We start from the raw sequence: 24,478 nt of genomic DNA, 5'->3' as shown, positions 1-24,478 counted from the left end.
CTCTGGGCACCTCTGCTGTTTGAAAGCATTACGGAGAGGAAGTGGAAAGAGTATTTTTAGGGCGTCGTGTGAAGGGAAAACTTGGGGAGCAGGGAACAGACTAATGGCTCTCGGGTCTCCTCAGACTCCAGCGCCGCCAGAGGTGAGGAGACCCCGCCCCACTGAGGTGATTCTGCAGAGGGGCGGAGTTCTGCAGAGCCGAAGCGGGAGGCGGCCTCGGGGGCGGGGCCCCCGGCTCCAGCCGCTCGCTCCGCTCCCACCATGCCCTTATAAGGAGCGCCCGGCGTTAGGGCTCGGGAATCCGGTCGCAATCCCTGCGGCGCAGCCCCAATCCCAGGCCCCTCCCTTGGGAATGGGGGCGGGGCGGGGTCTTGGCGGCGCGGTTGCGGGGGCGGAGCATATCAAAGAGGGACCAATAGGAGTGGAGTCCTGGGTCTGAGCGGCGCTTCCATTGGGCGCGGCGGCGGGAGCGGGCGGAGCGCCCGTGAGGCTGGTTACACTGAGGGAAGCCCCGACTCTGTAGTCGCTGCTCCGAGTCCGTCTCCGTGCGGGTCCCCGGCCCCTGGTTCTCAGTTCTCTGTAGCCCGCGGTTCGCCGCCCCGCTCGCCGCCGCGATGCCGGTGTTTCATACGCGCACGATTGAGAGCATTCTGGAGCCGGTGGCGCAGCAGATCTCGCACCTGGTGATTATGCACGAGGAAGGCGAGGTGGACGGCAAAGCCATCCCTGACCTCACCGCGCCTGTGGCCGCCGTGCAGGCGGCGGTCAGCAACCTCGTTCGGGTGAGTGCGCTGGGCCTGGGATGGGGATCGGGGGCGGGAGACGTTCCTGGGGTCCTGGCTCGCCTCACGGTTCCCGGTCACTGCCTGTGAGTTTGCGCGTGGACTCGGGAGCCAGATCGCCTCAGGTTTGAATATTGACTCCCCCGCTCTCTGACCTTGAGCGAGCCCTCGGGCCTCTCTGAGCTTCAGTCTCCTCATCTATAAAATGGGGACAATCCTAATAATGCCTGCCTTGCGGATTTCTTGTGAACATTCAGTGAGGTGGTATTTATAAAGTGCTTAGCCCAGCTTATGACCTGTAGTAACCGCTCAGTAAATGCTAGGTGTTAGGTTGTCTGATAGCCCCTTTCCTTAAGCTGGCTGTCGCCCCTCCCGTTGACAGCCTTGCTCTCAGCTCCTTTTTAGGCCTCCCCAGCCTGGCCTCTGGGCTGGCGGGTTCCTCTACTGACTCCCTGCCTCTCCTTCCAGGGATTCTTAAATAGGAGCCACGTTGTTCTCCCTTCTGATACTTCTGCCCCTCACCTTGAAACCTGCCTCACCCACCACCCCTTCCGAGAGCTCCGCGGGTCCGGTCCTTTTGTCCACTTGTCTTACTGACCCCTCATGTCTGTCTCCTCCCTTCCTGAGGAGTCTACTTCTGCTCACACCTCTGGCACTCACAAACGCCGGGTGACTTCTTTATGCAGTAATTCGTGGGCACCAATCCCTTTCCCCCTTTCGCTTAACCCCGCTGCTTTTCATTACCGCCCCCTCCCCCAACTCCTGTGGAGATTTCCACCTGGCTTTACCTGCTGTCACACGACTTCCTCCCCTTGGGGCCTTTCCAGACCCGGGGGCCCTCCTCCTCGGCCCCTCCTCCTGACAGGAAGCAAGATGGAGCTGCCGGGAGAGGCCTGTGGAATCTGGGATCTGCGGCCCCTGCCGGAGAAAAGAACGGGGCGTCTCCTCCCCAAGCCACAACTTTCCTGGATGGCTAAGTGGCTCCGCAGACCCCTGTCGCCCACAGCGGTGACTCGTAACTGAGGTGGTTCCTGGAGGAGGCAGAGCCCGCTTCTGAAATGGAAAAGAGGTGCCCAGTCTCCTAACACCCCGCTGGCTAATATCACACTTTTCTTTCCCACCCTGGGTGGGTGACTCAGAAGGCTGCTGCCTGTGAGAAGCAACTTCGGAAAAAGTTCCTAAGGCTTCCCCACCGAGCTGTGTAAATAGAGTGTGTCAGGGTAGTTAGGAGGCTGCGAGGCCACTGTGAGTCTGGGTGCGGCTTGGGCTCCTTATCTGATTAGAGCACTTCAAGGCACTTCAGCTGCTGAAAGTCTTCCTCAGTCTTCAGGGGCCCAGTTCAGGAGACTGGTAACTAGAAGACACTACTGACCAAATTCCCCATCTGTTTTCCCTGTATTTAGTTAGACTGTACTCAGGAAGAATACTGTGTTCACTCAAAATCTCTAGTTCTACATTGTTCTTATTTTTTTTATAACTTATTTTAATCTAAGGCTCCAGAGTGCATTCTTATGTAGTGTTGTCTAACATGGCTGCATTCCAGGCCTCCATTTTTCAACAAATAGGAAACAATGTAAAGAGACAAGGTAATAGTGTCCCTCCAAGGAGTACTTCAGGAAATGAAATCTTAAAACCACATGTTGCACTTGGAACAGAGCTGGTGTAGTCTAGGGGCTGATATCTGGCTAGGCTATTTAGAGAAAAGTTATTTATGAGCTTCAGTGCATGAATTAATAAGAATTGAATGTCTGTTGTATAGGGAACATTTTAATAAATCAGGTTTTCAGGTTGAAATGTGCATTAGAATCACCAGTGGGGCTTTTTAGAAATAAAGATGTCCAGTTCCCATCCCAGACTTACTGAGGAGGTTGGGTCAAGGTCTTTGTGTTTTTAAGAAGCTCCATAGATGGCTGTGATACAGTCCCTTAGTAAACATTGTAATAGATTCTGTGAGACAAACAGAAGAAACGAGGGCAGTGATAAGCTAAAAACAAAATTATTACATACTTTCCAATACATTACAAAAGAAGAAATTTGATAGGAGTTAGCAGAGAGAAAGTGAGGAGGATTGTGTTGATAGTCAGTGGTGAACAAAAGTACTTGTGATTAAGTCACTTCCAGGTTACAGCAAGTAGATTGTCTTGACTTGCTCAGGGAGGCAAGCTGGAGAGAAACTGGAGCTGAAGTTGGTGCATGCTGTATGGGCAGTTTAACACAAGTCCAATAAAATGAAAAAGAATGGAAGGGAGAGGATAAGAGTGTGTGAGGGAAACTGTATAGATTGTGTTCTGGGGAGCCCAGAGGATTTACCCATTGCTCGGAATTCTGGGTGACTGTTGTGGCCCTTGTATATGTATATTCAGTATATGCTACTGAATATTGTGATGAATTGTGTACATGTGTCAAGTTCCTAACTAGATTGTGTCTCATATGATATGTATGTGCTCCCCAGTTCCTACCCTTAACATTGGCACATGGGATGGCTTGATATTGTTGAAGGAAAGAAGGAACTATGGGAAGGCAGATAAATTAGGAGACTAAAAATTTGTTGGTCATGAAGAAAATGAGAGGACTTTGGGTTTGGCAGGCAAAATGGAGCAGGAAATAGGACTATTTTAGAAATACAGTGGAAGAAGAATTAGTAGAGCCTGATTATAGAACTCTCAGGGAAGAAATGTGATGTTCCTCTAATGAATCTGATTTTTGAACAAGTATTCCAAAATGTATGCAATTCACATTTCTTTCAGTTACCTTGGGAGGCTATATCCCTATTCCAATGTTTCTCTTTGGGATTTTTTTTTTTTTTAACAGATTATATATATACAAATAAATTTGTTTTATTTTGGTCAAGAAAATTTTGTCTGAAGTGGGTATTGCTTAACCTTACTACTATTTTTGAGTCTAAAGTGACTTTTGAATATTTCCAAAATGAAAATATACCCAATGATGATGAAATTCTGCATTGTTAAGCAGTGGTCATCCACTTATCAGATCGGTATTTATTGAGAACCCCCTTTTAACATCAAAGCAGTAAGTATTATGTTGGCCAGAGTAAGTATAATATTGGATTGAAAGTCATAAGTGGCCCAGAGAAAGTGATGTATGGAAGTTCAGAGGAAGATGAGGTCACTTTTCTTGAGAACATGGGGAAGACTTTATGGAGAAGGTAACCTCTGAACTGGCCTTAAAGAAGATGGTATTTGAACATTTAAGGATGTGGTAATCCCGGGGATGGGGGAGCCTGGTGGGCTGCCATCTCTGGGGTTGCACAGAGTCGGACACGACTGAAGTGACTTAGCTTAGCTTAGCTTAAGAAAGGCATTATAGGTAGAAAGGACTACCTGAACAGAGTCAGAATTACTGAGAATCTGAGGGAGGACCAAGTTTTGACTTAGGGAATCATTAAGCAAAACATTTGGATTTGCAATTTTTCATGTTATTTGTTAAGTAAAAGTAGTCTGGTCACTTGATATATGTATCATCACAATTGAGTCATCACTTTTACTCCACCCTTAGAGAGAGGGTAGGATGAGATTATTTACATGTCTTTTTTCTAGTGAATAAGATCATTTAAAAAAAAACAGCTTGTTGATATATAATTTACATACCATACAATTCACTCATTTAAAGTGTACAATTCCCTGTTTCTCAGTGTATTTATAGAATTGTACAACATCTCCAGAGTCTAATTTTAGGACATTTTTGTTCCCTCAGAAGGAAACTTCATACCCATTACATTCACTGATTTTCTCCCATCCCCTAATACTCCAGCCTTAGGCAACCATCAATTTGCTTTCGGTCTTTATGGATTTGCACATTTTGGACATTTCATGTAAATGGAATCGTAAAATATGTGGCCTCTTGTGTCTGACTTTTCACTTAGCATAATGTTTTCATCTGTGGTGTAGTATGTGTCAGAAATTCATTCCTTTTTGTTGCTGAATAATATTCCATTGTATAAAATAAGGCCATTTTAAACACAGAGAGTGATTCTAATGCAGTAATAAAACAAAGAGGGGACCTAGGAGAAAGAAGGGTGGGAAAGGAAAAATAGAGGAGGGGTACAAGTTCTAAAAGCAATGTGAAAAAAAAAATAAAAGCAATGTGAAAAATTCAGACGTCTTTGGCTGTCTGTGTTGTAGCATGGTATATAAATTTTTCTTTTTTCCCATTGAAGTGGCCCATAGAAATCTGAGTCTTTGTGACCGTAAAGTCATGCCAGTTTTGTTAATGGGGTTCATACACTTTGCCTTCTCCATTGCATCTGAGGGCATGTGTTGTAATTACTCCTGGGGCTCATGAAATATTTATTTTGGGAGTTTTGTGGCTTTGACTTTTATGAGCCTCACCCATATATCATACCCTGTTGGGACCAGCTCTGGGACAAATAGCAGCATTGTCTTTAAACTGATAAATGGGAAAGACTGTTCTGTTCTTAAAAAGAAATCAGCAGTTTATTTTGTTGTTAATACGTTATCTGTATTAACATCTGAAATTATTCCTACTTTAATTTCTTTTGGTTGATGTTGGACTCACTTCATTTAAAATAGATAGCAATGTTTGGGTGACAGGGCTATGGGTGATCTTTCTCTTAATATTCTGTATTTTCTAATTTTTAAAATGGAAATATTCATTCCTATATTAAGGAAAAATTAAGGTAAATAATAAGAATATATAATTCTTTATAGTTTATAAAATGCTTTCATATAAACATATATATAATCTCATAGCAATCCTTTAAGGTAGATATTGCTATGTTCCCAATTTTACAGATGAAGATACTGTAAATCAGTTACGTAACCTGCCTGCAGTGGCACAGCTGCTTAGTAGTGGAGCTTGGACTCGAACTCTGTTTCTCTCACTCTGGACCCTCTGCTTTTTTCACTTTACTTTGCTGTGTCCACTTGTCCTGGATCTGGCAAGATTATCTGTTTAAAGCCTGCCTTTGGCATGGCCTGTATGAAGGGCCTATATTAAAAAAATGATGTGAAGGTAGTGTTCTGTTTCACAGCGACATTTAATTCTGCAGCTTAAAAAAAAATAGATACAGATAGTACAAAAGTATTTATGTCTGTAAAAGATAAAGACTTTTTCTAGTGTATTTAGCTGCTTAGCTTGAAGTCTATTATAACTAAATAGTATTTAAAGTAGGTTTGTAGGATTTCTTTATATTTAAATAGTATTTAAAGTAGGCTTGTGGGTTCTTTGGGGAATTATGAAGTTTCATTTGGAACAGATCAAAAGAGATATACAAATGGGACTTAAATCTGCTCATGACTGAGAGAATGGAAGAGTTTTGGAGACTCTGTTTCTACAACTATGTTTATAATTTTAGTGGAGCCCCAGTTTAAGTATTTGTTTATATATATACTGACACTGTAGAAAGTTGGGCTTTTCTAAAGCTGTTTTATAAATAGCACTGGTATAACAGTGGACACAATAAAAGTTATTTCATATTTCATGGACAAAATAAAAGTTATTTTATATTTTATGGACAAAATAAAAGTTAAAGTCCTGTGCTGTCAACCACAGTATCCTAAACTGACTCCTTTTGCCCTTGTCAGGAGTAAGGACAGCTTTAAGGCAACTGCTTTTATGGATATGGGACTAATTTGGATTTTAATATTTCTTGTATATTTGTTAAAAGAGTAGTCTGGTAATTTTATATACTTAATTACTGGTTATTTTTACACACACACACATATATATCTATAATACTTATGTTTTATATGTATCACAACTGAGAGGGTCATTATTTTAAAAGCTTTCTGACAACTTCCTGGTCTTGCTGGCACACCTTGAAAGAGGGTAGGATGGGAACATCTTAATACAGTATACAGCTAGCATAGCGGGTATTGTTTTTCTCTTTTGACAGCCATCATACTTGGTCAGTATTTGTCTTCACTGGGTTGAAGGTTTCTCAATGGCAGGGACCATGTCTGTGTGTTTGCTTCTTTATTTCCAGTGTCAAGTTGGTAATAGGTATGAAATATAACTTAAAAAATACTGAATACATATCATTCATTTTTTATGCACAAAATATTATAATAGAAATTTTTGTGTGGCAAATATCTTCCATCCCCAGCTTTTAAACATCTGGTGTACTGAATTTGAACAGTCTCTTCAAATTTATAATAGGCCTCATCTGAAACAAGTAGAATGTATACTGAGAGGGAGGAATGAATGGCTAACTGCCCATTGTTTGAGATAACAAAAGTGTTAGGCTATTTTGGGTTGTGGTTCTCTGTTTCAGAGTCATTTCAACTATGCAGGCCACTTACTAAATTCATAATGTGCGAATATGTTGCCTCCTGTCTGAAAGTGGCATTGAGATTTTGCATTCTTTTTGAATTGTTTTGTCTTTTTAAAATTTAACAGTTTAGTCCAGGGGTTGATATAGTGTTTGGAGCTCTGCTAGTTACAGTGCAGTATCATACCATGAGTCATCAATGCCTCATTAAAAGATTTTTATTTCCTTGAACGATATGGCAGAAGACAAAGATTTCAGAAAGTTGATCTGGTTCTTTTTTGTGTTTTGGCTGATCTGCGGCCCAACTTTTTCAGTGAACCTTATGTCATGGTCACGACGGTGGGGTATATTTTTACATAATAAACCAGCATTAGAGCAGTATCAAAAGAAGTAGCTGTATGGAAAGAGCAAATGTCAGAGATCAGTTGGTATCCCAGCAAGTTTTCTCTCTAGGATAATGCTCCATGCTCAGGACTCTTGCTGAGAAGGGTTATTCTGTCAGTTCATGTTGCTTTCAGGCCAGTCTGCTTTTAAATCTTCCCAAATAGAAAGGACTAAAAGAAGAAAACAAACTTTAGCCTTGGCTTTTTTAAGCTCCAACAGCCTTCAGTGCTATGTAGTATAAATATTTCAGAGTGAGCTTTAAGGGGTAAAGTTCAAATCTGTAATAAGACTCTGAAACACCCAGAGATGAAAGTTTATATATGTGAGGAAGGACCTCCCATTGGAGGCTTTCATCTGTCTTTCTGTTACTTGTCTGGACCTGTAGAATCCTTACAGTATACATTTGGGTATATTGGGCCACACAGTTAAGTTCAGATAACATATGTTTTGAGTTATCTAGGTGACTACTCCTCTGATTTTTTTTCTGTAATTTTCTTATTCAGTTTCTGTTGGGAATGGTTATGAGAGGAAGGCTATCTTACTTGTTTTTCCTTAATAATTTACAAAAGAAGTTAATTAGGGAAGGAAGTTGAAATAAATATATAAGTAGAGGATTTTTGTTCATTTGTATTTTTATCATAGTTAAACTGTTTTATCTTTCATTTAAAATAATACTAGTGAATAGTATACTATCAATAATTATTTTTTGTCATGCTGAACCTTCATATAGTCTTTCAAAAAGAACAGTTTTTCTTGTTACAACAGTATTATACTTTTTATTGTTGAAATTTATAAAAATCTATAGTCACAGTCTTCTTACAGTGTTTCTCAGCCTTTTCCAGTCTTTTTCCTCTAGTCCAAACCCATTTGTTTCCACAGATATAAATACAAACTTAACTATATATAGATGCACCAGTTCTTATCCTTTTCCACCACTAACACCCCTCCTCCCAAACCATTTAATTCACTTTACTGCTCAAAAATTTGCAAACAAAAGCAAGGAAACCCAGTCTGTTATAACTATCCAGGATTTTCACTGCTATGTGCTGTTTGGGGAGCCATAATACTTAGCTAACAGCTCTTTCGGAGAAGACAATGGCACCCCACTCCAGTACTCCTGTCTGGAAAATCCCATGGATGGAGGAGCCTGGTAGGCTGTAGTCCATGGGGTCGCTAAGAGTCGGACACAACTGAGCGACTTCACTTTCACTTTTCACTTTCATGCATTGGAGAAGGAAATGGCAACCCACTCCAGTGTTCTTGCCTGGAGAATCCCAGGGACGGGGGAGCCTGGTGGGCTGCCGTCTATGGGGTCGCACAGAGTTGGACGCTACTGAAGCGACTTAGCAGCAGCAGCAGCAACAGCTCTTTAAGTGAGTGACGAATGAAATAAGTTCAAAATAATGGGCTGGGTCCGGAAAGAACTTCTAATCTCAACATCCTCTTTAAAGATATGGGGTCTTTACATTGAATAAGTTTGTGCATTTTATGTACACAAAGGGATAAGGTATGATAGAGTAATGAATAAAAGAGGACTTGTATAATTAGATATAGGCAGTTAGGGAGTGCTTGCTTTCTTTCCAGTCCCTTGGTAAAACTTTGTAGATCTTCTGTTCTTATATGCTGGGTCATCAATCTTTGGATAATTGATTTGATTGATTGTGTGCTTGTTACTATCTCTCTCCCTACTCCCCTAGGCTGTCTCCCTCTAAGACTGCTGGTTTCTGGAGGGCAAAGACTGGTTATATTCTTCTTGATATTCCCAGCATTGTCCTTATCGTGGTATCCCAGGTGGTGCAGTGGTAAAGGATCTGCCTGCTGGTGCAGGAGACTGGAGTTTGATCTCTGGGTCTGGAAGTTCCCCTGGAAGAGAAAATGGCAACCGGTCCCAATATTCTTGCCTGGAAAATCCCATGGACAGAGGAGCCTGGTGGATCCTCTGTCCATACAGTCCATAGGGTAGCACAGCGTCAGACATGACTGAGTGCACATGCACATGCACACTTATCCCATCTTGTGCTCATAGTATTCCTGTGATAAATGTGTTGTGCTTTGATATTCACTGTAGCCGCTAGTCATCCTAGGTTTATTCATGATGATAAAGATAGCTCACTATCTCTTGCCTCCATTGGATGACTTGGTATTCTCTTCTGCCCTTCAGTTCAGTTCAGTTCAGTTCAGTTCAGTCGCTCAGTCGTGTCCGAGTCTTTGCAAGCCCATGAATCGCAGCACACCAGGCCTCCCTGTCCATCACCAACTCCCGGAGTTCACTCAGACTCACGGCCATCGAGTCGGTGATGCCATCCAGCCATCTCATCCTCTGTCGTCCCCTTCTCCTCCTGCCCCCAATCCCTCCCAGCATCAGAGTCTTTTCCAATGAGTCAACTCTTCGCATGAGGTGGCCAAAGTACTGGAGTTTCAGCTTTAGCATCATTCCTTCCAAAGAAATCCCAGGGCTCATCTCCTTCAGAATGGACTGGTTGGATCTCCTTGCAGTCCAAGGGACTCTCAAGAGTCTTCTCCAACACCACAGTTCAAAAGCATCAATTCTTTGGCACTCAGCTTTCTTCACAGTCCAACTCTCACATCCATACATGACCACTGGAAAAACAGATTCATAAATATTATATTGTGTTGGTTACATAATTGGAACTTTAGATTCCAAAAACTGTAACTTCTATCAGAAGTCAGCTTTTTGGATTGGTATGAATGTGGGATGTGTGTATGTATAGAGGATGAGAAGAAGTGAATCTTAGAACTAAAAATGTTTTACAAGTATTGTTAAGTTGCAGAAAATAGACTCTTGGCCCTTAGAGAATTTCCCACTGATAAGATTTCCAGTTGAATGATTTTTAAGGGGAAAGTGGCTGAATTTCATTGCAGTTGGCCACAGTCCAAGCCAAAGTCATTCCTTCTTTTGAAATAAGCTTAACTTATTCCCATAGGTAGGCTTTCTGTGAAGAAAGAAAAATGGTGTATTTGTTCTTAGATTTGAAAGTTGAGGGACCAACTAGCAACTTATCTAGCTTCCCTGTATTTCCAGCCTTCTCTCTGTCCCCACCCCATCCTTGGAGAACTGGATCATCTTTTATCTGTAAGGTGGACAACACGTTTTTATTCATTTAATTCAAATAGATAAGGATATCTGAATGTGCCGGTAAATTTCTAGTAACACTCGATTTTCTTATTGTGTGGCTGTCACTCAACAGCAAAATTAGTTATCAGACTCTACTATGCACATTGCCTGGTGTTCTGAATGATTTGTTGTCATGCAGTCACTAAGTTGTGTCCAACTCATTGTCACCTCATGGACCACAGTATGCCAGGCTTCCCTGTCCTTCACTATTTCCCAGAGTTTGCTCAAATTCATGTCCATTGAGTCAGTAATGCCATCCAACCATCTTATTCTCAGTTGTCCCCTTTCTCCTTCTGCCCTCAAATCTTTCCCAGCATCAGGGTCTTTTCTAATGAGTCGGCTCTTCACATCAGATGGCCAAAGTATTGGAGCTTCAGCTTCAGCATCAGTCCTTCCAGTGAATATTCAGGGTTGATTTCCTTTAGGATTGACTAGTTTCATCTTGCTGTCCAAGGGACTCTCAAGAGTTATCTCCTGTGCCACAATTCAAAAGCATCCATTCTTTGGCATTCAGCCTTCTTTATGGTCCAACACTCAGATATGGTCTGTGGCCTCAAGTTGTTAAAACACAGGTGAAATTTATGATCTTATAAAAGATTTAGCTTATCCACATTCTCTCCATGCATCAAATTATTGTGGAATTTAAATTATTTACTTAAAGGGTTGTGTGTTGATAACAATAGTTTTTATTCCTTGGAGCCATGGAGAAAGTATGAGTGGTCTAGCAGCAGAACGCTCAGGTGGTGTGCCCCCAGTTAGGAAAAGAATTCTGATCATTGGCTTCAGCTTCCCTCTTCCTGTGATTCTCTAGGCACAGTGGGTATTCATTTCCTCAAAGCTGGGTGCTGCTTGTGGGCTATCACATGGGCTGTTCCCTCTGCCTGAGCTACTCTTTACTTGGATTTCGAAGTAAAGCTGTTCTTTACTTGGATCATTTCTGTTAATCCATATTAAATATCAGCTTTTTAGGGTTGACTCTAAAAAGTCAAAGGTTGACCTCCTTGACTCTGCCTTCAAAACTATGTTAGGTCACTCTATCATATGATTATTTTTTTCTTTATTGTGCTTTTTATAATTATAAGTCATTATTTGTGTGATGATTACTTCTTTAACATCTTTTTCCCTCTAGAGTCCCATGGGCAAATACTGGCTCTGCTATGTTTGCCCCTGAATTTCCAGCACCCATTGAAGTGCTTGACACATAGAAGAGTCTTAAGGAATGATTGTTGAATGAACAAGAGGGAAGACCACTTGCTGCTTCCCTACCCCTAGACTGTTCTATGCTTCTTTGGAAAAATGTATATCATGCGTGGGTGAATCTTGGCAAAATTTAGCTGTCAATTTGGAAAGCAGCTGTAAATCATTGCTTAGCATGGGGTATTGCATGCAGTAGGATCATCCAATTCATGTTTCCTGAATGAATAAATTCTAGGCATAGAGTCCTGGAGTGCAGATGGGGATAATCCTTTTCAGCACAGAATCATGCAGGGTATGTAAATGTAAATAAAAATATAGCGTGGGTTTGGGATTCTCTATTAGTTTTGATGCTTTGTAAATGAACAGCTTTGGCAATGTGCATCTAGTATGAGTTAGCAAATACCAAAATCAGATATAGATATAAGGTACTCCCCTGGAGAAGGGTATGGCAACCCACTCCAGTATTCTTGCCTTGAGAATCCCATGGACAGAGGAGCCTGGTGGGCTATAGTCCATAGGGTCACAAAGAGTCAGACATGACTGAAGTGACTTAGCATGCATGCACGCACACAAGGTAATTCAGCCTAGAATATAATGGTTAAGAGTAAACACTTAAGGTTTAAATCCTGCTATTGATTGACACCTACAACATATATAACATTGGAGAAAGTATTTAATTTCTGTTTCTCATAGTCCTCTTCTGTAAAACAAAGCTAATATTAGTATCTGACTTAGAGTGTAGTATTGTGAAGATTAATGAGTTCATAAAAATGTTTAGAACTATGCCTGACAGGTAAGAGCTCAGTGAGTGTTAGATATATTAATATATTTTCACATGATTTTTAAGTTATATTTTAAATGTTAGTCTAATGAAAAGGCAATGTTGATTTTTTTTTTTTAATGTCTAACTCCTAACTTTCACTGAACAAGGCAAAGTGCCAGTGAAAGCTTTCCATAGAATTCCATATGTTGTGGAATATACAGTTTTATCAACTGTGGGGAAAATATATCTCACAGTTTAGGTGCCTGAGCCTTTGATTGCCAGTTTGTTGCGATTTAAATCAGACATCTAAATTTATGATCGATATCCCCTTTATTTGGAGCAATAGTGAGGGTACCCACCCCAATTTAAAAGCAAAAATTGAGACTTAGGATTTGAGCTGTATTCCAAGCATTCATTGTCCTATTTTCTAAAAAAGAAAAACACTGAAGGGGTAGTCACTAAAATAAATGGAATTGGCTCTTACAGGTGGGGTTGAAAACTATCATGCATTTGTGAGATAGAATTCATCTTGTTCTGGAACAGCCAAATTGATTTAACAAATATTTAATGACTACATGTTATGCTGGATACTGGAAAAGGTTAGTATCTCTAGCTTGAAAGGAAGGATAGAATCTCTTCAAATGTCCCATCAATATAAGAGTAATAGGTGGACTTCCCTGGTGAGTAAGAATCCACCTTCCAATGCAGAGGATGTGGGTTTGATCCCTGGTTGGAAAACTAGGATCCTACATGCCCTGGGACAGTTAAGCCAGTGTGCTGCAACTACCGAGCCCCTGTGCCACACCAAAGACCCAGCACAGCCCTTCTCTCCCCCCCGCCCCCGTCCCCCGCCAGAAGAAATAGTGAGTTAGAAAAAACTATTATTTCTAATGTTTCAGTGGTTTTCTTTTAACATGCATATTTAGCTTCAAAATCTTAAATTAATTGGCACCTTTACTGTTTACTTGAATAAAATGGCAAAGTATTTGTAATCCCACTGTCCCCTTATATATGGTTGTATGAGATTTTGTTTCTCTCTTGATTTTTTTCACCCCGTAAATTAGACACTGTTGTTCTCTTATACTGTTGCTTTCCCCCTCATTTACCTATGTGTTCACCGTTTTCTTTGTGATATAAGAGAAACAGTGAACAAATCTCCCTTCTTCCTGAAGTCTCTCCTTTACTAATATCTTTAGGTGGGTCTTTGGGCAGTACACACTCTAGTTCTTTTATCTGAAAATATCTTTTATTTTGCCATCTGTTTTTTGAAAGATAATTTCATTGGATATACAAAAATAGGCCAGTAGTAATTTTTCTCCAGCACCTTGAAAATATTATTCCAGTGTTTTCTGCGTTCACATCTGCCATCAGTCTAATTGTTATTTTGCTCCAGATGATGATTTTTTTCCTTAGTGAGTTTTAAAGTCCTTATTTATCTTTCTTGGGATTTTTTGGGCTCCCTGATTTTGAGGGTCAGTTTCTTTTATCAATGCTAGAAAATTCTTAACTATCATCTCTTTGAATTTTTGCCTTTCTTCATTTTGTTCTCACCCTTTGGAAGCGTAGAGATTTTCTCACTCTATCCTCTGTATATCTGAACTGCTTATATTTTCCATTTCGTTATTTCTTCAGCTCTTCCAGTTTGTTCGTTCTCATTCAACTGGGTCTAATATGCCATTTAATTCAGCCATTGAGTTTTTAATTTTTTTTTGAGTTTTTAATTTAAATGGCAGTATTTTTCATTTTTAGAATTGTATCTTTTTCAAATCTGGTCAGTATTGGTAGTCTCTTGTTCTTTCATCATACTTTTTTAAAAAGATTGCTTTTATTTTCATTTTGTTTGATGAAAAACATCTTGGAGTGTAAGGAATTATGAGAGTAGAAAGGCACTTATAAAATCTGTTGAAATGCCAGGAAATCATTACTGTTGAAGTCACTGATTCGTTTTTTTTTTTTTCCCTCTTTTAAAAAGTTTTTATTGTAGTAAAATATACATAAAATTTACTGTATTAACTATTTTTAAGTATATCGTTTTGTGGCATTAAGTACATTCACATTTTTCTTTAGCCATCACCATGATTTCCAGAATCTTTTATTTTTCTCAGTTGGAACTTTGTACCCATTAAACCCTAACTCCCCATTTCTTTCTTTGGTAAGTGCAATTCCACTATCCATCCCACTTAATTTGACTTCTCTAGGTACCTTATGTAAGTATAATCATACTGTAAGAACAGTATTTGTTCTTTTGTGAGTGGCATATTTCACTTAGCAATGTATCTTTGGATTTCATCCATGTTGTAGTAAGTATCAAAATTTCCTTCCTTTTTAAGGCTGAATAATATTCCATTTCATCACATTTGGCTTCCAGCGTTTGGCTAAGGCAAGTAATGCTGCTATTTCATCACACTTTTAATGCTTTCTGAGGTCTGGATTCTGTCCCCGAGGGGTATAAACTGACGAACTCATGGGGGACTGCAAACCCAACTTCTAATATAAGGGAGCAAACTTGTAATCAAAGTCTGAAGGACCTTTTAAAGAGTAACGTGGAAAGAAGACAAGAGGGGAAGTTCATTCTGTGTTACAGAGAAGCAGTGTTTGAAGCATGAGAGAGTGCTCCAGCCAGAGAAAACCTGGAATGCCTTCTGAGCAGAGAGAATGAAAAGATAGAAGAGTGTGAGTGTGCCGTAGGGAGTGGGGAAGCTTTAGTGATGATACTGTTAAGGTAGATTGTGCTAGTTTGTGAAGGGACTTACATGCCATAATCACTGAACAAACCTTCAATTTTTGAATAAGTGAAAATTTTACCCTGGTTCAGAATTTAAAATAGTGAATTGTCTCCGTCCCACCCTTGAATTCCAGCCACCTTGGTTTCCTCCTCAGAGGAAACTAATGGATAAAGGAGACCAAATGTCTTGAGTGTGCTTCTAGAGATAGTTATGCATATTCAGGCAGTTGTATTCCTCTTATACAAATGGTGACCTATTACCTTGTTTTGTTCCTTGATTTTTCCCCCCTTAACCTGTTTAGATGGAGAAGGCAATGGCACCCTACTCCAGTACTCTTGCCTGGAAAATCCCATGGACAGAGGAGCCTGGAAGGCTGCAGTCCACGGGGTTGCTAAGAGTTGGGCACGACAGAGCGACTTCACTTTCACTTTTCACTTTCATGCACTGGAGAAAGAAATGGCAACCCACTCCAGTGTTCTTGCCTGGAGAATCCCAGGGACGGGGGAGCCTGGTGGGCTGCCGTTTATGGGGTCGCACAGAGTCGGACACGACTGAAGCGACTTAGCAGCAGCAGCAGCAGCAACCTGTTTAGAAGAACATTTCTTATCAGTTTATGTAGAACTTTCTCTTTTTTTAAATTACATTTTTTTTCTTTCTGGGCCATACCACGTGGCATGAGCGGTCTTATTTCCCTGACCAGGGATCGAACCCCAGGCCCCTGCAGTGGAAGTACAGAGTTCTAACCACTGGTCCACCAAAAAAGTCCTATCTTCCTTTTTTTTTGAAATTGAAGTATAGTTGATGTACAATATTATATGTTATAGATATAGTGTTATAGATACAGTAGAGTAATTCACAATTTTTAATGGTTATAGTCCATTTACAGTTATTATAAGATATGGGGAATATTTTCTGTATTGAATAGTATATCCTTTTAACTTGCTCCATCCAAGCTTTCTCTTCTTTTGATAGTTACATGATGATTCACTGATGGTTGTAACACAGTTTATTTAACTAGACCCTTGTGGAAATACCTTAAGTTACTTATGATCTTTTACTAATTCAGGCAGTGTGGCAGTGAATGACATAGATATGTCATTTTATATGTGTGCAGGTACATTTATAGGATAATTTTTAGAAAGGAATTATTTTCGTGTTATATTATGTTCATGAACTCTGTTTCATGAACATTCTAAGCCCTGGATGTTTAGGCAGTGGAGGGATTTTAAGCTGACGTTTAACATGGATAGTTTTGAGCTTTAGTAAGACATCCCTGGTAGTGGTGAGGAGATAGATCAGCAAGTGAGACACAGGAGTTGGAGAGCCACCCATTAAAAATGGTTAAGGTTGCCTTCAAGCAGCGGGAGGGATGCAGATAAAGAGGGGACATTCTAGAGAGAGCGTCTTTATTATGTAATTTACATTTGGATTCATAGTATTCTCAACAATATGTCAGTAAAACAAATGTTTTTAAAACTATTTTACGTATCCTCAATTATTTTATTTATACTGTGTGCTTATCATTCCCATTTTATAGGTGGGATAACTAAGGCTCATAGAACCTTGAGCTAGTAAGTGGCAGGGCCAGTTTTAATTATGCAAATAAAATCACTTTGAACTGCATGACAGAATAACTAGAATCCTTATCAAATTTCAAAGAAGTCAACAATTTTATTGACACAGCAAGTTGTATCCACACTTTTTTGATCTCATGTGGAAGCAGGAAAACTCTAGAGAAGACAGAAAGAAAAGATCTAATTGAAATTGGAAGCTCAAAGAAAGGTCTGTAAAGGAAGGACTGACTATACTTACCCTTGAACTCAGGTATGCCAATGGTTTTTAATTACTCCAATGTGTATTCCAAGATGGCATGGAAAGATTTGTATGCTAAGATGTTATGCACAAAACAGCAGACAGATATGTTTAGAATGATCCCATTTTGTATTATTTTATATATGGAAGAGCATATACTAAAATGTGGTGGGATTGAGTCGTGGGATTTCAGGTTAAAATTTTTTGTTTTTCTTACCCTAATTCATGTTTGTCTTTTAACAGTAAACATGTACAACTTTTGAAGTAAAAAAAAAAGAGATAAGCAAGTATTTTCCCACATCTTTGTATCATTATTGTTTGCATTATTCTCACTGCCTGGAATTATTCTTCCTCTCCTGTTTAGAAGGGGTCCAGTGTTGATGTCACCTTCTCCATGAAGCTCTGTTTAGGTTGCTTAGTTGAAATTAGTCTCTAATTTTGCTATGTTTCCACGAGGCATGGCCATGTTTCCTATTAAATACCACCATGAATTAGAGCTGCTATACTGTGTGCGTGCCTGTTTGCACCCCTCTTCTTCCAACTCCACCCAGCTTCCAAATTTGAGTTCTAGAAACATGTAGTGTTCCCATTGACTCTGATTGCTCACACTTGATGGAACCTAGAATGTTGAATTGGTTGTATTTGTAGCAGTGCAATATTTTCCTCTGTCAGAGCAAACAAAGATAGATATAAATTCTGAGTCACAATCAGCAGGGTGATTTTTAAATTCTGAGGGCAATGATATATCTATGTACACTGGATGAATACTCTTTCCTAATTTGAGAAGGCTGCTGAAAAATATCTGGAGTGAAAGGAGCCATAAATAAATAAAATCACCTTTATAACTGCTGTATCTATTGGATCTCTAAAACCAAAACATAAAAGCTACATTTTACCCGAGAACTTTTATCTTGGAACTGGAAATTCTAATTTGGGTTGTTTGTTTGAAAGCTTCCACAGAAAGGCAAATTCCTCAGTCATGAACTCGACTGCAGGCACTGAGGAATGGGAATGCAAAAATAACCTTTTTCCCCGTCCCTGGAAATTGACCTCTTTTATTATGTTTGTGAAATGAACCTTTTCCTCATCATTTTTAAAAGTAGTGTTTTGTTGATCCTTCCATATCATCTCCCCACCCCCCTTTTCTTAAAGCTACTTGCCTAGATTAGGCTTTAATATTACCTGTTCTTGAGAGTTGTCTACTAATTTCTCACTCTCATCTATTACTGGCAAGTAAAGATTCTAGGATCAACTCTGATCTCAACACTTTCTTGTCCAGAAACCGGCACCTCCTCCCATTGTTTTCTAAATTCATCTAAATTCCTTTTTCCAGCTCTTTTTAAAAATTGAATATATTTGACATATAACATTGTTAAAATTTTAGGCATACAATGTTTCTTATCAAAGAAATATATTTTATATGTTCATATATTGCAATATGTTGCTGTTTAGTACTATTTATCACTTATAATTATAGTACAATCTTGTCTATCTTATTCTAGCTCTTGATGGTTATTACACTTTACCCCCTTTTGTTCATATTTCTTTATGGAGTAGAGAAACTAGCAAATTACAGCCTGTGGGCCAAATTTTATACTGCCCAGGAGCTAAGAATAGTGTTTAATTTTGAAGTATTTGAAAAGTCAGAAGAAGAAGAATATTTTGTGACGCATGAATTTATATAAAATTGAAATTTTAATATCCATAAATAAAACTGTATTGGAACACAGCCTTGCACACTTATTTACATGTTTTCTATGACTGCTTTCACACTGCAGTAGTGGTGAGAAGTGCTGGCACAGAAGTGCTGTGCCATATGACCCACAGAGCCTAAAATATTTACTCTCTGGCCCTTCATGGAAAAAATTGCCAACCCTTGACCTAGAGTCATAGATTTATAAAGTTGGAAATAAGACCTCAGAGATATTCTGCTCCAACTCTTCATTTTAAAAATGAGAAAGTATATTCTCAGACGCAGTCAACAGTATGTCTAAAGCAAGGTCCCTTTGGCAGTGGGAAAGCCATGATCAGAGTCACTGCTGGCCCTGTTTTCCCATGGTACCCTTCCATGAAGTCTGTACCAGCCTGCTGAGACTGCTGGCTGTTCATGAACAAACTCCAGTTTGTGTCACCTCCGCTTCTATGCATATGCTGAATTTCCTTCCAAGATGCCTTCTTCCCTCCAGAGATTTTATCCATTCATACCTTAAAGCTCATCTCAAATACTGAAGATTGCCCTTATCTCAGCAACTGGTTGAGCTCTCTGTCCACCTACCCCCAGTAATACTAAGTTATAGCTCCCCGATAGAACTCACCAGAGTCATTTAGTTCTGATGCTCTTCCAGGCCATAAACTTAGTAACAGTGCATCTGTATGTCACCTGAGGAAGTGTCACCAGCACATTGCCTTACACACAAAATTCTGAGGACGTAATGAACCAATCTAAAAATGTCAAGATCCAGAGGCACTTTCAAGATCTCTAATTTACTTCTCTTCTATTAAAAAAGAAAGAGAAAAAATGAAACAGAACTGAGTAGTATTTTTGATGGGATCAGCTATATAGAAGAGTTCATAGGGAATTTACCTACACCATATTCACCTGGCTATTAATGAAGTATATACACCCTGGGAAGAGAACTTGGGTTTGTCCTAAGGAGGATTATCTAACTGTGTGATGATTATTTAAGCCTTTAGTATATTTGTTGATTACTAGGGCTTCAGTACTCTTGCCTGGAAAATCCCATGAATGGAGGAGCCTTGTAGGCTGCAGTCCATGGGGTCGCTAAGAGTTGGACACGACTGAGCGACTTCACTTTCACTTTTTCACTTTAATGCATTGGAGAAGGAAATGGCAACCCACTCCAGTGTTCTTGCCTGGAGAATCCCAGGGGCAGGAGAGCCTGGTGGGCTGACGTCTATGGGGTCACGCAGAGTTGGACACGACTGAAGTGACTTAGCAGCAGCAACAGGGCTTCCCTGGTGGCTCAGATAGTAAAGAATCTGCCTGCAATGTGGGAGACCTGGGTTTGATCCCTGGGTTGGGAAGATCCCCTGGAGTAGGTTATGCAAACCCACTCGTATTCTTGCCTGGAGAATCCCCAGGGACAGAGGAGCCTGGTAGGGTACATACAGTCCATGGGGTCTCAAAGAGTTGGACATGACTGAGCGACTAAGCACAGCCATAGGCTTATAGAAACTTTCTGCTAAGGTAGGAAAACACACAAATTCAACAATAAAAACCTTCCATGTTCTCTTTCAATCTCCAGGGATTTTCTTCTGTCATGCTTTCCATACGAACTCTCAATTTGGGATGACTTCCATTTATGAACTAAATATAGACATTTATTGCCCTGTAATGAACCATTAGGAGAATACTTGATGTTTAGTAAGGACTGAAGAGAAGAAGATTGTAATTTAATGTTTAGGTGTATTGCCAGCATTGTTTTTAGTTTTGTTAAAAAAAAAAAAAAAAACAAACTAGATGGATGAATGGACTCTCATCGTAGTGTAATTCTCTCAGTTCTATTTCTTCCTTTTGCCCAACTGGGAATAAGTTTCCTAAGATGATAGCGCCAGAACTTCCTAATGGGTTTAGTTGTCTGTGGCAACTGCTGAACAGATAGATATCTAGGCTGCAGTATAGATAGTTTGTATTAGGAAGCAAATGAAGCAAAAGGAAATTGACTTTAATATTCTTGTCAAAGTCTTTTTGATTAGACTGATTAGACCAAGGCTTTGTCTAATTTGTTACTGTTATATGAAGAACAGTGATGAAATGCAATCTGCAAAAGGCATAGACATGACTAGTATTGCTGTAGATGGTTGATAACTTTTTTCTATCTATACATCTTGGGCCAGTTTATTTCACTTTTCAACAAGTTTAAAACTAAGTGTGCTCAGCCCATATATAATCTCACTAAGTTATATTTATAATAGTTGAGAAGAAAAATAAAAACATTAAGAAAAGCCTAAAGGTAAAACTTTGGGGGTTTTATAGGTACTATAACACAGGAGTTTTTCCTATAAGCATTATATTGGGAGCCTTAACCATTTGACACATTAATATTACAAAACATTGAATTTCCAGTTCTGGTTGCTTGTAAGAAGCGTGTTTGTAGCTTGAGGTAAGAAATAGAATAGTTTTACTTATGGCCTTAATTGAATGGATCAGAGTGTCTTTGCAGCCTAGAGCCAAATTAAATTACTATACTGTAAAGTGACTGAATAATTTCCAGTTACCAAGCAGGATGGTTCCCAACAGTAGTAACAATACTTATTTTTGCCTTTGGGTTACTACTTCAAGTTTGACTGTACTGTGTGTGTGTGTGTGTGTGTGTTTTAAAGGGCTATATTGTTGATCATTTCTGATTCAAATTTGAAAGCTAGTTGTAGCCAGGTTGACTCAGTTGATCATCTCTAAGCAAGTAACAGTTAAGAAGCTTAAGCAACTGAAGCCCTAATGACCTTGACCCCTGTTTGCTGTGTAAATCTTCCAACTTCTGGGAAGGAAAATCAAACAACATCAGTTGTTTAAACTTCATCTTGATGGTTTATATTTGCCTGTTGTGAGCTTGAAGTTTTTCTTGTCCCTCTTGCCATCTGAAAGTTCCAAAGAATTGTAAAATCATGCAGAATTACAGCAGAAAACTTGAGACATCATTGAATGTGTCTTCCACATTTTTGAAAAACACAGAATAATGGTATTTGCGACTCTGTGGACTGCAGCGTGCCAGGCTTCCCTGTCTTTCACTATCTCCCAGAGTTTGCTCAAACTCATGTCCATTGAGTCAGTGATGCCATCCAACCATCTCATCCTCTATCGCCCCCTTCTGCTCCTGCCCTCAATCTTTCCCAGCATCAGGGTCTTTCCCAGTGTGTCTTCTTCACATCAGGTGGTCAAAGTATTGGAGCTTCAGCTTCAACATCAGTCCTTCCAATGAATATTCAAGGTTGATTACCTTTAAGATTGACTGGTTTGATCTTGCTGTCCAAGGGACTCTCAAGAGTCTTCTCCAGCACCACAATTCAAAAGCATCAATTCTTCGGTGCTCAGCCTTCCATACGGTCCAACTCTGACATCTGTACATGACTACTAGAAAAACCATGACTTTGACTATATGGACCTTTGTTGGCAAAGTGATGTTTCTGATTTTTAATATGCTGCTCAGGTTGGTCGTAGCTTTTCTTCCAAGGAGCAAGCATCTTTTAATTTCATGGCTGCAGTCACCCTCTGCAGTGATGATCCCCAAAAAACAAAGTCTGTCACTGCTTCCACTGTTTCCCCATCTATTTGCCATTAAGTGATGGGACGAGATGCCATGATCTTTGTTTTTTGAATGTTGAGTTTTAAGCCAGCTTCCCTGGTGGCTCAGATGGTAAAGAATCTGCCTGCAATGCAGGAGACCCAGGTTTGATCCCTGGGTTGGGAAGATCCCCTGGAGAAGGGAATGGCTACCCACTCTAGTAGTCTTGCCTGGAGAATTCCATGGACAGAGGAGCCTGGTGGGCTGTAGTCCATGGGGTCTCAAAGAGTAGGACACAACTGTTTATTTAACTTATATGCAGAGTACATCATGAGAAATGCTGGATTGGATGAAGCACAAGCTGGAATCAAGATTGCTGAGAGAAATATCAATAACCTCAGATATGCAGATGACACCACATTTATGGCAGAAAGCAAAGAAGAACTAAAGAGCCTCTTGATGAAAGTGAAACAGGAGAGTGAAAAAGTTGGCTTAAAACTCAACATTCAGAAAATTAAAATCATAGCATCTAGTCCCATCACTTCATGGCAAATAGATGGGGAAACAGTGGAAACTCAGTGGCAGACTATTTTTTTTGGCTCCAGAATCACTGCAGATGGTGAGTGCTGGCATGAAATTAAAATATGCTTGCTCCTTGGAAGAAAAGTTATGACCAACCTAGACAGCATATTAAAAAGCAGAGACATAACTTTGCCAACAAAGGTCCATCTAGTCAAAGCTATGGTTTTTCCAGTGGTTAAGTATGGATGTGAGAGTTAGACTCTAAAGAAAGCTGAGGGCCGAAGAATTGATGCTTTTGAACTGCGATGTTGGAGAAGACTCTTGAGAGTCTTGGACAGCAAGGATATCCAACCAGTCCATCCTAAAGGAAATCAGTCCTGAATATTCATTGGAAGGACTGATGCTGAAGCTGAAACTCCAATACTTTGGCCACCTGATGTGAAGAACGGATTCATTTGAAAAGACCTTGATGCTGGGAATGATTGAAGGCAGGAGGAGAAGGGGATGACAGAGGATGAGATGGCTGGATGGCATCACCGACTCAATGGACATGAGTTTGAGTAAACTCAGGGAGTTGGTGACGGACAGAGGGGCCTGGTGTGCTGTAGTTCATGGGGTCTCAAAAGAGTCGGACACAACTGAGCAACTGAACTGAACTGCGCAACTGAGTGATTTTAGGCAAGTCAGTTAATCTCTCCGTGCCTCTGTTCTTCATCTGTGAAATGAGATAGCAGTGGTACCTCCCTCATAGGGTTGTTTAAAAGGATTTAACGAAGTAGTAAAGGGCTCCTGACTTGTAGAATGTTCTTAATTAAAAAATAATTTTTTTAAGGATAAAATGGAAGTCACAAATGAGTACTGCAATGGCAGAGGGAAAGAAAAAGGGACTAATATTTATTTAGTATCTGTTATCTTTCCAGGCCATGACAGATGCGTATATATTAGGTGATTTACATGTGTATTGCTACATCCTTCAGCCATGAGAGACATTTTACTTTTTCCCTTTTACTGATAAAGAGATTCAGGCTCAAAGAGATTATTCCTTGCCCCAGGATACAGAACTAGTTTCAACAGTTTCCCTGGTGGCTCAGTGGTAAAGAATCTGCCTGCAATGCAGGGGATCTGGGTTTTATCCCTGGGTCAGGAAGATCCCCTGGAAAAAGGAATGGCTACCCAGTCCAGTATTCTTGCCTGGAGAATTCCATGGACAGAGAAGCCTGGTGGGCTATAGTTCACAGGGTCGCAAAGAGTCAGACATGACTAAGCAGCTAAAACTTTGAAGATTCATTCAAAAGCCCCAGTTCTTTTCCTACCTCTCCATGTTACTGTCTAGGATGGGCCCTTGGTCCCCGTTTTCCAACATAAAAACGGGTAATGTTTCAAAATTCGTTTACAAATTGGTTTGAAGACAGTGTTTTTCCGTAGGGACAGTATTACAAATGAACTAAATCTGTTAAGAAAAAAACACATTTGCAATTCTAGCTATTAAAGTAGAAAAACAGGAAAAATAAGAGTGTATTCTGTGGAATGCTTGGGAAAAGCAGATTTAGTTAGAGGGCAGTGAGGAAAATACACACTGTTTTTTGTTTTGTTTTTTTCCTGAAGAGTAATTTATTTTTTTTGGCTGTGTTGGGTCTTTGTTGCTGTGTGGGCTTTTCTCTCG

The 24,478-nt window shown here is 40.1% G+C and overlaps 1 protein-coding gene across 4 annotated transcripts in view; it reads left to right on the top strand.

Moving 5' to 3' along the window:
• The first annotated feature begins 519 nt into the window (after positions 1–519).
• VCL (vinculin) overlaps positions 520–24,478 on the top strand; it is a 112,618-nt gene continuing 88,659 nt past the window's right edge. For all 4 annotated transcript variants that reach the window (XM_086381933.1, XM_086381931.1, XM_086381932.1 and 1 more), the window contains exon 1: positions 520–782. In XM_086381933.1, the coding sequence (XP_086238059.1) occupies positions 615–782 (168 nt within the window). In that variant the 5' untranslated portion in view covers positions 520–614. The remainder of the gene's footprint in view (positions 783–24,478) is intronic.

Source organism: Bos grunniens, chromosome 28 (genome assembly GCF_055505025.1).
Source record: "Bos grunniens cultivar Pamir isolate PY7600 chromosome 28, Bosgru_T2T1.0, whole genome shotgun sequence".
Taxonomy (NCBI): domain Eukaryota; kingdom Metazoa; phylum Chordata; class Mammalia; order Artiodactyla; family Bovidae; genus Bos; species Bos grunniens.
This window is presented reverse-complemented; position numbering and strand designations above follow the sequence as displayed.